The sequence below is a fragment of the Brienomyrus brachyistius genome, chromosome 1, assembly GCF_023856365.1.
Source record: "Brienomyrus brachyistius isolate T26 chromosome 1, BBRACH_0.4, whole genome shotgun sequence".
Classification (NCBI taxonomy): Eukaryota; Metazoa; Chordata; class Actinopteri; order Osteoglossiformes; family Mormyridae; genus Brienomyrus; species Brienomyrus brachyistius.
In genome coordinates this window covers 28,311,615-28,326,189 of record NC_064533.1, presented here as the reverse complement: position 1 = coordinate 28,326,189, position 14,575 = coordinate 28,311,615, and the positions used below count along the sequence as shown (strand labels likewise).

General features: G+C 39.9%; 1 protein-coding gene across 3 annotated transcripts; it reads right to left on the bottom strand.

Annotated features, from left to right (window-relative positions):
- Positions 1-3,099: 3,099 nt before the first annotated feature.
- On the bottom strand, positions 3,100-13,697 carry mcur1 (mitochondrial calcium uniporter regulator 1). Of its 3 annotated transcripts, XM_049025081.1 has the most exons (10): positions 13,190-13,690; positions 12,677-13,044; positions 8,566-8,670; positions 7,375-7,478; positions 6,849-6,950; positions 6,673-6,714; positions 6,492-6,563; positions 5,687-5,740; positions 4,529-4,643; positions 3,100-4,013 (listed from the first exon to the last, which is right to left on the bottom strand). In XM_049025081.1, the coding sequence occupies exons 2-10, from the start codon at positions 13,002-13,004 to the stop codon at positions 3,958-3,960; spliced, it is 978 nt and encodes a 325-aa protein (XP_048881038.1). In that variant the 5' UTR covers positions 13,005-13,044; positions 13,190-13,690; the 3' UTR covers positions 3,100-3,957. The 3 variants fall into 3 exon arrangements, 2 of the variants coding, with proteins under 2 accessions (XP_048881038.1, XP_048881049.1); XR_007399639.1 differs by having other exon boundaries at positions 3,990-4,013; positions 6,457-6,563; positions 12,677-13,697; XM_049025092.1 differs by lacking the exon at positions 6,849-6,950 and having other exon boundaries at positions 12,677-13,692.
- Positions 13,698-14,575: the final 878 nt, after the last annotated feature.

Here is a 14,575-nt window from a genome sequence, read left to right as displayed (position 1 = left end):
TACATTCATTCCGGGTAATGACACTGCGGGAGAGAGACTCGTCCCTCTACCCGAAGTTGTCCCCGATCCAGTACTATGCGCAAATGATGTGCTGCTTTTTTCAATGCATAGATATTGATTTGGCTGACACGTTTATGTCAGGACCAGCTATGGCAGCTGCTTCGACGTGTGAACCCGATACCCCAACTTTCGAGAACCTGGTTGTTTCCCCCGAGGTTCCCTCCTACTAGGGAGGCTTTGATTGAGGCTCAAAGAGGAGATGTCTCCTTAAAGGCCTATCGTGACTCTGCAGTGGCCAATTTGAAGGACCACCCCACTACGTACTTTTTCTGCGACTGTGCGCTAATGCAGAAATGGCCGTCTGCAAGACCTGCCGCCTCGTCACCTTAGGTTATTCGCAGGCCGTTTCTGTTTTTGTCTTCTCTGTTCTTTGCTTTTTGGGTGCTTTTGATTGTATGACTTTTGATTGTGATTGCGAACACCGGCTGGGTTCACTCTTGTGTTCAGCTACGTCTTCAGCATTTTCAGCTAAGTGCCGCTGCATGTCTTTTACACAACGTCAGCCTTATAAGATTTTACTTCTGCCTCCGTTCATTGAGTGCTCACAATAGTCCCTGCCTCTGTGCGATCTGGCTACTAAGCTCTGAAACCTCAAACTCGCCTGAAATATCGCGAGACTCTCTCTCCATGACCGTGAGGGGAGCTTCGCTACCGATTGTTTACATCACCTGGTGATGCAGCTCACTGGACGAGCCTTCTAACCCAGGTTATAAAGTGATACCGGTAATTAGCGAATCCCATTTGAGTCTCACATTAACAGACTGGGATTCGCAATCGAGTTTGGAGGAACCAACCATTCGGCATAACAATTAGTTAACAATCATCATTAAATAATAATTAATGAAAATTTAATTAATTTCAGTACATATTGGTGGAGATATTACTTCACCTGAGCTAAATATTCCTACACAGGAGTCTGGAGAGGATCACCAGAGCAAAAAGTTCACTAAGGTGTGAACTTATTGTTAGTTTGTTAGACGGCACCTGAATCGTTGATGTTACCTAATTCTTACTAAAACAAGTCTGGGTTAGTTAATAAAAGGAAATTAAAGGATTTTACTCCCTGAAATATGTGACCTGTGCTGGCAAAATGAGTCGGAATGAGTCGTTCAGAGTGATGTCATTGGAAATTCTATGCAAATTTTTAGAAAGTAGGTGAGCGTCGCTTCACGGTGATACCAAACAATCGGGGGGGGATTCCCAGTCATGCCGCGAGTGAGTGGAGAAAAACACGGATTTTCTAAGAAGTGGCGAGTCCCCTGCGGTCGCAGACCCCCGGCCCCCCACCGTCCTTATCAGTCCCTGCTGCTGGGATACTCACCACCGGGCCTGGTGATGGCTGCTCCGAGTGATAGTTGTCTTGACATCATAACTTTTTCGTTTTCCTGATGTGCTGATGTACACACCTTACGCTCAGTGTACGCGCCATAGCATCAGTACACAGGACAATATTGTTGAATAAACTCCCCATTCTCATTGGAATGTTCCCTTTTATAGGAAGATTAATTCAAAGCAGTGATTTAATTGTCGTTTTTTTCTCAAGGGACAAATACAAATATGATAACTGTCTACCAGTGACAGACATACTGCTATTTAGCTTGTGTCAGTCCATGATTTTTCTGCATGTTGTCATGCGCCCTCTGCTGGCACTTTAACATACTACAACAGGCTAAAGCGCTTTAGGTACGCCGCTAAACTGGTTTTGGACTTTTGAGCATGACCATGAACATATCGCTCACCTGGCTGTCCTGGTGTTTGGTTCAGTAACCTTATGTGCACTGGACACATCAGCTGTGGATGGACTGAGCACTGGGATCAGGGATTGCCTTCCTCCAAGGTGTAGCTCAGTGGGTTAGAACACTATACTTCTGTTTAGATGGTTACTGGTTAAAATCCTAGAACAGGCAGAGTGATTCCACTACTGGGTCCTTAGCTCCCAATTACTCCAGGAATTGTTGACCCGGCTTTCTCCAAAACTGTATTTTGCTTCCGATAAAAGTGCTAAATTAATAAAATGTAAAGTGTGCACCCAAGTTGTTCAGCACGACAGAGTGAGGCTGACACAGTCATACTGTTACCTTGCAGTATGCGGTGGCACTGGAGAAAGCAGCACTCTGGCACTCCTTGTGTTCTTCACGGGCTGGTAAAAGTGAGCCACCGTGGTCCTGGGTGACACCTTACCACCCACTATGAATACATTGTCACAGATTTATATCAACCATCATATTATATAATTGATAAATTATATAAACTACAGATCCAGAAAGAAGTTTGGAAGCCAGACATATTAAAATGTAATCATATTAAAACATCTTGCTAGGGTAATTACTGGATAGAATAAAATAATAATATTTTATTGATCCCGATGGGGAAATTGTCTTTACACCTCCCTCAAGTTCCTCTTTGTAGAGTAAGCTGTCTTGAAAGGGCAGGTTTGGGTGGGTTTGAACCAGTGACCTTGTGATTACAAGCACACAGGCTTAGCCCACAGAGCCACACCGCCCCTAGAGGTGGTGTATGAAACTGCTGCCCACCAAGCTGACCAAAACTTGTCATTAATTTCATGCGTACATGCTGACTGATTTAAATGGTGAACATTGCATACATCGTATTTCAAACTCATTGGTGTGTGTGCCCTGAAATGGGTTGGCCCCCAGTTCTGGGTTATTCCCTGCTTTGTGCCCATTGGTTGCAGGATAGGTTCCAGACCCCCGCATCCCTGCACAGGACACCCGGTTAGAGAAAATGGATGGATGGATATGGATTAAACTCATTTCAAAATATTTTTTAAAAGGGGAAAAAAGTTTTACACTGAATAACACAGGTATGAATAGTGCATGTTGAAAAAAATGAATCGACTATATAAAGTAATGTACAGCTAATTAAAGAATTTCATATATAATGTCTGCATTGTAATAGTGCAGTTGTCCATAGTGCAGGTGACATCAAACCAGAATGAACAGATACAAAAACTCCAGGATGACAACAGTTGAGAAAAAAAAAACACTATTTTAAAAATGCCTGTAAGTAACCAGACAATTTTAAATCTTATATTTATTCCAAATTAAGGCTATTTGAAAAATTTGTAAAGTTTGTACACTGCATAAATTAAATCAAAACTAAACCATATACAACATATGAAATACGATTATAAATGTCCCCACGACCCAGTAGGATAAGCGGTTTGGAAAATGGATGGATTATAAATGTGAGTATTTTGCATTGACTTCTAGCTAACTATATGCTGCATTTCCTGTATAATGCGAGAAAACACTATCATGGTATGTTTTGCTTGGCATGGTTTACATCTCACCAAGACCAAAGGGCACAAGTGTTTCTCCCACAAGCTTCTTAGTGGTTTGTCATCTGAAACAATGGATTGCCTTGACCATGCTGACAATCTCAGACTAACACATATCAAGTGAACGACATGCATTCTGCTGAATGTTCCACCCCATGTAGGGCAGGATGGGCCTTGAAGCCAGAAGAATAATAGTCTGGATGGTCAGAATTAAAGAGAAAAGGTTGCATTTTTTTCATAAGGGATACTTCAAATGGACTGCTTAAGGCACAGCTACAAATTCTTGGAATACGTTACAAGGCAGCAAATGTTAAACAAAAATGATAAACAGCCTGTAATATATCAATCGGCAGACATCACAATTATTCAACGAGTGGTCCATAATTTAAAATAAATAGATACATTTATTAGAAAAGCCCACCATTTGAACTTCGACCCAGTTAACCCCTTGTTTACGACGCTCATGTCAGATATGAAACCCCCAAACTGTGCACGACCTCTCCCATTCAGCACTTTGTACCTGAGATAACGCAAAACTTAAGCGCTGACTACAGTAATGAGGAACCGAGAACATGGAGGCAGTAGTCCGCCTAACGTCACATCCATATTCGGTAAAATCCCAGGACCACAGTGAGACACGTGAAAACCGATCCTGCAAGGAAAACAAACAGAAGCACTAATCATTAAAAAAATTCTGCTTCCTTAAATATAAATCTTTCAGAACTGTTTCATTATCCAGGAATTATTTGCAGTTCACATAGTTAGCCTGGCTAATTGAAGAGCAAATTCTCAAAACTCACTCAAGTTTCAAGTTTTATTGTCACACGTGTTCCGAATAACACAGTGTAAATCTTGAGGGTAGTGGACCAGTCCATATGTTTTAGAGAAAATTTCTGTGGACTTGCGAGTTTTGAATATTTAATGAAAGTTCTTCACCGAATTACATGATGACTTTATCACGAGTGAGTTTTGGTAATTTGTTCTTCAATTATCGTAGGAGCAAGAGAGTCTCCAAACCGAATTACTAGAAATACTGATTACTGAAAAAGTTTTTATTAGTTTTAGCTTAATTTAATATTTAAACCACAACATAAAATAGTTCAAATGCTTTAAACAGAATAACAAAATTATTCCACTGACAAACTGCACTGATTGACAGATGCTTACCTGCCAGGTACTTTACAGTGTCGAGCTTGTGAGACTCCAGCATGGTTTTCAGTCCAGCCACTTCGGTGTCTATCTTCATGTTAGTCTGGGTTATCTGACGATCCTGCTCTGAATTCTAGGCGTGAGAACAGGATTCCTAATTAAGACCCCATAACAAATCTTGTATTATAGTACAAGAACATAGAAATCATCAAAATGAACATGTAGCTTTGGACAGGACTTGAAAATCAATGGTCATGACATCATTTTAGAAGACATATATTTAAAAAGCAAGAAACAGATAAACTGCACAAAAATGACAGAGTACTGTACGAAAGAAATTTACTTTGAAAGCTGTTTATCTGGGCAGTAAGTGTGTATTTGCTCAGAAAAAAACACTGTTTAATGAACAGTATTACAATAAAAAGTATAAGAATGTCTAAAGCTCTCTCCTAAAAGATACTCATGTCTTGTTGGATGGCTAGATGAACACTGTTTCAGTTCCCATGCCTTTCTTCGGGGGCACCTAAACCATTCCATGTTTTCATTAAATCTCACCACCAGCTAAGTTAGTTAACATCCTGACTAAACAAAGTGTGCTAGTGTATGAGGTCAGCCAAAACACGGATATGTTAGATGGTTACTGCAAATACTGGGGTGACTTTAGGAGAGGTTTTGAAATGGCTAAGCTAATACTTTGACAGACATAAAATTATAGTTCTATACCAATATACATTATTTTCAATGGCAGCCAAAAGGCTTTTGCAAAGTAGTGTACACTTATTTATCCACAAGAGGGAGACAATGAGTTTACTAGTCCTGTATCATTTTTTGTTATTCCAAGGACCTGTGATGACGGGACTCTTGCAATCTGATCATGTCCTAATATGGGCAAGGGGAACATGTCTCCCTCAAAGCTGAGGGATGTATGACACAGCCAGTTTGGAAGAAGGTGTCAAAGGCGACAAAGGTGATGAAAAACACCATTTATCAGCAAGACCTCATGACCTCAAGAAGAGCCTGTGGTCTGCTCAATGGATTTTTGGTAATGAGGTTAAAACGTATGTTACTGGCACATTTTCTGTTGCATTATATAAAATTTAACTATGAGAAGTGAAATTGTCAGGTTCTATTTGTAAGGTGAACATCATGGTACATCTGCTGGCCATTCATACATACCATCTCCATCATTTGTGTTCGTGCTGCCAGTACTTTTCTTTCATATTCCGCTCTCTGCAATCAGAGTTTACAGAATTAGAAACAATAAAACAATTGTGAAATCAATAAACAAAAAACCTCGGTATTGATTCAAGTCTGTCCATTGACCGAAATAAATCCCATCACTTGGCTGAAGCGGAATGTCCACTATGAATGAGATCAGATGTGAGAAGGTGAGATGAAACGCCTAGAAGAAGCACATTTTGAAAGCCATTGTGCTTCTGACATCGTGTACAAATAATGGCTTTAAAATGTCACACCGTTCCCTAATTCTGCATTCTGTAATGTTATTGTAAATGTCTACGATAACAAGAGTGGGAAATATAACCATTTAAAAAAAGACTCAAGTTTATGTGTTACAGTCTTTATTTTATTACGCCATTTAAATCTATAACCAATCAAAATGTTCTGAATGCTGCTGATGGAGCCTATCCCTCCGTCTTCATATTAATACCCTTGGTTTCAGAATGAGATGTCGGTCAAGTCGGCATCTACATACTTCTGGCCATATCTGTACATATGTTATTTAAATAATTTATGAGAACATAAGAAATTTACAAACGAGAGGAGGCCATTCGGCCCATCAATCTTGTTTATGGAGAACTTAACCAACAGCTCAAATTATAAACAATTCTCACGAAACAAAAGCACTTTCTGGCTGGTTTGTTAAAATGTGGAAATATATAACCTCACAAGTGCAAACTTACACAAATAAAAGCTATACAACATACCCCACAGACACCAGCCCCCACACAATGGACTTTACCATTTCCTTCACTCTGCTTTTCTCCAGGTTCATCTCCAAAATAGAATCTGAACGCACTTTGTTCATCACATCCTAAAGCAGAACACAAAGTTTCATTGTTTATTTTGATTTAGTGATTTATGAAATTCAAACTTTTGCCAAAAGGACTGGTACACTACAGGATGAATAGTTTCATACTCACATTCAACTGCACTTTCAACTGAAGGACCTCAATCTTGACTTTCTATAATAAATATATATATACAGTATATATTTAACGCGTAATATCCTATAGCAGAATGTCCCTTCAGTGTTTACAGATCATACATCTATAACACCATAACTCCAATTCCTGTGCATGCAATGCACTCGTCTCACCTCGTTCTCTGTCAGCAGCGTGGAGAACTCACTCTTCTCCAGTATTACCATGTCTTTCTTTACGGCGGCAATATTGGACATCACTGTCTGAAGCATGATTTCCTATAGCAGGCCAACAGAAAACCTGCATGCTTACATTCAATAAATCAACCTGTGCATGACACCTCTTGGTTTCAACCGTTTTATATATTTGATTAGTCGTGTTTATTTTCAGATAATAGTTACATAGCACTTAAATTTATTGCACAGTTTGCATAAAAATGTATGTGCTGCATGATCAACATACCAAAAAGTATTTTGCTGAGTTGGAACAAAAACGCATTATAGTAACTACAGTACAGTATACAATGCTCTATGTGCATCAGAATGTACTTCATTATTGCACAATTTAATATGCACAATACATTTCATACGGTAAATAGAACACAAACAAAGGAAGAACCGCCACATAAATCACGTCACTGAAGAGCCTGAGGTATTAAAAACATGCAGACCTGTTTAACAGTAAGGAAACAGCCCAGCGTACCTGCTGAACTTTGGTCACCATGTCCTTATAGATGATGTCCATGTTGGAATTTGTGGTTCTCATTAGGGCGCTCACGACGACCTCTGCCTGCTGCGAGCTGAACCCTGAAAAAGTAACAGTATGATTTAAAAATAATAATATTAATAAAAAAAGCTGTCAAAGTCTTACTTTCTAAAATCTATATTTTGGATAGTGTTTCATTTCCAAACTATTCTCCAGTAACTTATTACAGACCAGTGGGATGTACTAAAAAGCAAGCTTCACAATCTCAGAGTTAATGCGAATCAGTTTAACTAACACTGATTGTCACAATCAGTGGTAAATGGTACTACAATAGTGGTTATCAAATTGGTAAATTGACTTGAAGTTTCTTAATCAGAATCTGTGCGTGTTGACATTCAAGGGGTGGTTTTGGTGTCAGCAACTTATGATGCAAACTAAGAGTCACCTTCTGATTGGCAAGAGATAGTTAATATTCACTCTGCTTGGCAAACTTCATTTTCAGCGCTACCGGCACATTTAGGGGGCACTCACCCTAGGCCTGGCTGCCTTGTACCGTGCTTGAGCACGACTCAAACTTCCAGCAAACACTACACCTCTCCCGTAAACCATAGCGATCCCTTGGCCACGATGTTTTTTGCTACCCAACCTGTACAGCCTACCCAATCTGTTCCTTCCGGGCCCAGTTCATGTATAGTGTACATGTGCACATGCGTGTACCAGTCGCACCACTGACGTCATGTCTGTGTTTCGTGCTCGGGCACGGTTAGCAATCACACGAGATGCGTACCGTGCTCAAGTACAACTGAATTTTGCCCAAGGAGGCCCGGGTACAGTATGAAGTGATCACACTAGTCAAACTAACTAAATTTTGGGGGACAAATATGCTTGGGCACGGTACGGATCGCCTAGTGAGAACAGACCCTTAATCCACCCCTATACACAGGCCACATTTATTTGGTAAAAGGGCAGAATTTATGTCTGTTTTAAACTGAAAGCCTGTACTTAAACCTGCTCAGAACAGGTTAGGCAGCTCAATTACCATGGCAATATCCCCCATTTTAAATTGCGTTTGTAGTACCCAAAACTTGGAAGTCTCAAGAAACCACACTAAGCCATTAAATTCGCTTCATAGTACACCCCTCAGAGGGATTACACATATAATGTTGTTTAAGTCATTGTGTGGCTAACCACTGTTTTCCAGCAGACGAACCACAGCGTGGGTGTCAAAGAAGAACTTCCTGTTCTCCGACTTGGCCGTTTCAGACTGCAGGGTTCTGATTGAGGTACTCAATTCTGTAATGAAGAGGACAGGTAGACAAGGTCAGGTTATACATCAGGTTATGTATCAAGAACAGCTGATTGGCATCCCCGACATGACAGGAAGTGCTCATGGCCTGCTCTTTGGGTCCTCTGGATGACAGGCCACTACTGAAGATGCTCCAGTGTTCTTGGTCGATTTGAATAGGGACACAGTCAGCAAATTATGATGATCAAGGGGGATGTCGGGGAGAAAATTAGGGTTTCATCTGACACCAAAGGTGATAAGGATCTTATTGAATTAGCATTTGTTGGGAAGCTAGTTAATATGACAGGCCAGCATCCTTTCCTGCCTTATACCCGTCTCAGGCTCATCACACCCCAGGAGGTCACCCTCAGTCCTTGTTGTTGAGAGTCGTATGGTGAATGAAAGTGGGTGCAGAGTAGGGCTGGGCGACATGGACCAAATATCATATCTCCATATTTTTAGGCAGAACAGACCAACATTGCATATACATTAATATGTTCTATAAAGTGGGCTAAATGTTCAGTTTTAAATCAAAGCCACCTGTGAAATGTCCCAAACACATTTCTTAAAGGAAACAGACAAAACAATATAGAATACAGGGTTTCCTTCCCCGTTGCATTCAGTATAGACATTTTCCAAACAGAAGTCTCAAAATAAAGAAAAAAATAATTTATGCTTATATCAGCGTTGCATGGGTCAAATAAAGCAGCGACGTCACAAAAACATCTCACTCCACTATGTCCACCAACAAACTCTTTTTCTCAGTTTATGGCATAACAGATAGTGAACGATTCTGAATAAAAAACTAAATCTAAAGAGCCGTCTGGAAATGTTTTAAAGTGAAATTGAACCAAGCAACAATGATTCCTTGCTTTTTCCTTAGTCTGACTTCTGCGTGAAAACCTAACAGTTTTATTTTAGCCATGAATTCTGGGATTCTGTGCAGCAACACGACTGAAGCTATCGTGAAATTAGTGACCAGGACGGAATACTATTGGTCTCTATTAAATATCTTTAACAAAGCCATAATTTTAATCAAAATAAAAGTATATCAACATAAATAGTAATGTGCTATCCTATATCTCATTTTGAAAATAAACTGATATACTGTAGAAATGCGGAATACTGCCCAGGCCTAATGCAGACCTGTCCTTATCTGATTTTGAGCTGCCTCTTGTGTATGTATGTCTACACTGTTTCACATGAATTACTTTGGTCAATAAATCATTATTTCACTGAAACTATGCTGCTGAGACTTTACAAGTGGGATTTTTATACCATTGGTGACATAGATCAATCCCGAACCTCTAATTCCCAGCCAATAGGAAGCAGCTAGATCTTCTAGATGAGCTTGACTACTCAGTGAGCTACTTGAGCAAACTGTGTATATCCATTTAGATAAGGAAACTGCTGATACTGATAAACTGCAGCGTATGTTAAGATGCAGTGCCAGTCTATCAGAAGACTTAAGGAATCACCACTGATATCCCAATAAGATCTCACAGCAACAGGGACCATGAAGCAAGTGTCGCTGATTTTCTGTTGGTCTTTCCCTAGTATACAGGGGGCCCATAACCCCCTGGGCTCCACAGGGCAGCTGCATGGGTCTGCAAAAAATGGGCCTTCATTCACCTCAGAGGACCTTTTCTTTATATAAAAACACACTTTAAAGCTCTTTTCCATCTTTATTTGCTAGTCCCTGGTTTCAGGAAGGCTGGAAATCCCAGTTGCTAGTGTGTCTACAGTCTACAGCTTTTAACTAGCGTGTTTTGTGAATTTACATTACACGGGTGACTGACAGCTTAGAGATGCCGGACTAACAGCAACAATCTTTTTTCTTTTACTTTTGGTTTTGATTAATAGATCTATCGTGATGATATACAGTACAGGCCAAAAGTTTGGACACACCTTCTCATTCAATGTGTTGTCTTTATTTTCATGACCTACGTCAAATCTACATTGGTAGATTCTCACTGAAGGCATCAAAACTATGAATGAACACATGTGGAGTTATGTACTTAACAAAAAAAGGTGACATTACTGAAAACATGTTTTATATTCTAGTTTCTTCAAAATAGCCACCCTTTGCTCTGATTACTGCTTTGCACACTCTTGGCATTCTCTCAATGAGCTTCAAGAGGTAGTCACCTGAAATGGTTTTCCAACAGTCTTGAAGGAGTTCCCAGAGGTGTTTAGCAAGTGTGCAAAGCAGTAATCAGAGCAAAGGGTGGCTATTTTGAAGAAACTAGAATATAAAACATGTTTTCAGATATGTCACCTTTTTTTGTTAAGTACATAACTCCACATGTGTTCATTCATAATTTTGATGCCTTCAGTGAGAATCTACCAATGTAAATGGTCATGAAAATAAAGACAACACATTGAATGAGAAGGTGTGTCCAAACTTTTGGCCTGTACTGTATATAATACCACATATGTACACTCATACTGAGAAACACTGAAAGCAAGACGTAATTATATTATAATTGTTTAGAAACAATTTTATATTCGTATAATAGTTAAGGATATGATAATCAAAGCAAAGACAATTACGTCGTGTGATAAGGAACCTGAAATACAGGTTCAACAACTTAGAAAGCCTACTGGTTTCATATGTATATTATTTGATGTACAATGCTATGTGAAAGTCTTAGGCAGTCAAAGAAAATGGTTAAAGATATTTTTTTGGGTAGCAAGTATATGTGCTCAGAACAATAAAAGCACAATTTAACATTACAACACATGCAAATTAATAGTACAACGATAAAAATAAGCAAGAATTTCCTCTTCTCCACAAAGTTACTGATATCTTCTTGGATAGCTAGATGAACACCACTTCAGTTCCCAAACCTCTCCTCAGGGGCACCTCAGTTATTCCATGTATTTAATTGCACCACCAGCTCAATTAATTAATTAACTTACTTAAATGACTCAATGAGATAACAATTAGCTATATGAGGTGGGGAAGTCAAAAAATACACGATTGTATTGGACAGTTACAGCAAATACTGACGTTAGGAGAGGCTGTGAAATGGCTAAGCTGACACACTTTGACAGACATGATACTGCAGTTTTACACCAACATGAATATGACAGCAGCGTTTTCTTTGACTGCCTAAGACTTTTCACAATATTTTATATTGGAGTACATGGGGTTAGTGAAACGTAGGCCTACTTAAGATTTTCCCCGTGTGTGTGTGTGTGTGTGTGTGTGTGTGTATGTGATATTCTACAGTTTGAAAAGGTCACCAATATTTTAACTGCAAACAATGTGGTTTACACTACAATAATACAGGTATACTTTATACATCACGTAATACTTCATATATATTTAACGTTATTGACGCCTTATATTCACAGTAACAGCTCGATTTATGTTTACTAAAATGACAGCGATTTATAAACAGTATGAAGCTGTGTTATTCGTAGAAATGTGAACTAAAACAGCTCAAATATTCTCATCCCCCTTTTATTTCAGCTTTATATGTGAAGTAGGCGGTCTAAGAAACCACACTTATCGATCAAGAACTGACGGATGTTTGCGTATTCATAGGCAATATTTCAAAAACAGCAGTAAACTGCTGGCACGAACTGAAGAATAATCACTTAAAGAAATGGGGGTATATTTTCAGACTTACTGCTACCCAAAGCAAAACGGATTTCGGATAGTACACAAGTTAACAGACAATATCCGTAATATCATATGCCTTCAAAGACCATACTACTGATGACCGACCTCAGATCAGTTTCGGTTTGTCAAAGGGACCGGATCACCGACGCAATTGCAGGTCCAGAAACAGAGCTTTGAGATGTACAATATACTGAAACCAGGAAGTGCATAAGAAACAGATACTCCCATTTTACTCAAGACTTAAACTTCGGACAGTACATACATCAGACTCATCGCATTCACGCGTTGGATGTGATGACGTCACCATCTGGCTGCCTTTGATGGATTTTCACAACCAGCTTTGTAACTATAGTCTATAAGATGCTTAGAAAGGGTTTTCCTACCTCGGGCAATTAAAACTGTGTGCTTCAGAAGCGACAGTGCGGCGCCGAACCCCGTGTGAAGCTCGTTTCTGCACCAGCGTCGCACACAGAAAGTTCCGTAGCCCAAGCCGGCGAGTGCTCCCGCTCCTCTCCGCCGTAAGAATGAGCCAGACGGAGGGTCAGGACCGGGGGGATCTGGCCGAGAAGCCCTCCGGGTGATGTGTCTGCCGAGGTCGTCGGGCTGCGGAGGGTCAGCAGCCGAGGTGACACAGTGTTTCGGGCACGACGGACTGCGAAGAGCGGCGGTGAAACACTGACGCGTCCCGAGCCTCACGGCGATCATGTCCATCTCTTCAAAGGCGCGCCTTGTGGTCCATCTGGAGCTCAGGCTGAAACGCAGTCACTTAAATATTAAGAGAAAAAGTGCGACGTATTCACTTAAATAAGTGTTAAAAAGCAGGATCTGTCTATGGATTAAATGATTAACTGACACGAAACCCTCAGATCGCCGGGGTAAGGAGCTGCACCCTTTACCTCACTGTGCGCCTTCCCCCGGACGTCAGCGTGGTACCTCCTGCAGGGGGCGTATCTCATGTATGGCCATAATTTTTCTACTTTCGTTTTACGCCTACAGGGGGCGTACCTCATGCATGACCATCATTTCTTTACTCGCGTTTTACGCCTACAGGGGGCGTACCTCACGCATAACGATTTTTCGTTTCTCTCGTTCGTCTCCACACTGGTTCTGCTAAGTGACAAAAGCGAAATGTATGACAACATAAAAAATACTTCTACAAAGCCTGTTTCATCACTGGAAAAATTCACACACAAGTAGTTCATAATCTATGGTGTCCACCTGTTTCGGGAACCGCAGGTTTGACACGCGTTTACAAGTGACCTTGTTGACAGACACAAAGACGTTCGGAGACCCCATTTGACTCATGAGGAAACAGCGTCTACGCCAATCACAGCGCTTGATTTTACGCCGCACTTGATGCACTATGGGGAATGTAGTGGCTTTGCGGTAGTGACTTATGTGGTCCTAATGTCTGTGTAGTTTAATGCAACAGTTAAAATTAAAATGAAAATAAAAAAGCTTTTGGCGTGCTTATTGCTTTTCTTGTTATTACAGGGTGCACGTGATATCAAAATATCAATAACAATGCCCCTGAAATAGGATAAGGGATAAATGAAAGCAGAAAGAAAGGCTGCAGTGACCCTTCACACACAGCTGTGATATAAGCCCAAAAAGCACTTCGTACGTACGGCCGAATTATAATGGATAATGGTTAGTCACAAAGTAAAAGGCAGATCATCAAGCAGATCATGGTTAATCACAAGTGATCTGTAATAAATTCCCCAATTATAACTGATTATTCTTCAAATTATTTATATAAAATGAATGATTACTTTTGTGCTTCTAGGAATACTACTCACTACAGAAACAGAAAGAGAAAACAAAACAAAATGTGAAATGTCATTCTCGAAATAAAATGTAAGACTGCACATTCTGAGGGACATATAGCAACAATGCTTTTAAAGCATAATACAACAGATTTTTTTAAAATGTTATCTGTGGATTATTGATTAAATAATAATAAAAAGTCGGACTTTTCCTTATACATATTATGAAGTAAATGTCCGTGGTATGTCTGGAACCTAAAATCAGTTAATAGTTGCATTTTTCTTTCTTCAGTCCGTATTGAAAGATTCATATCTTGATACAGAAGTATGTAAATACGGAAATGAAAGAAACATCTTCCCCTTTGGCTTCTCCTTCCCTTTCTGCGAAGATAAGTTCTCTTTTATTGCCTCTTGGGTTCAGTAGCTGTCACTGAGAGCCTTCTGGCACATCTATTAGATTAGATGTGTCTGTTCATAGTCATTTAAGTTATTTATTTAACTATTTTGAGCATGGGT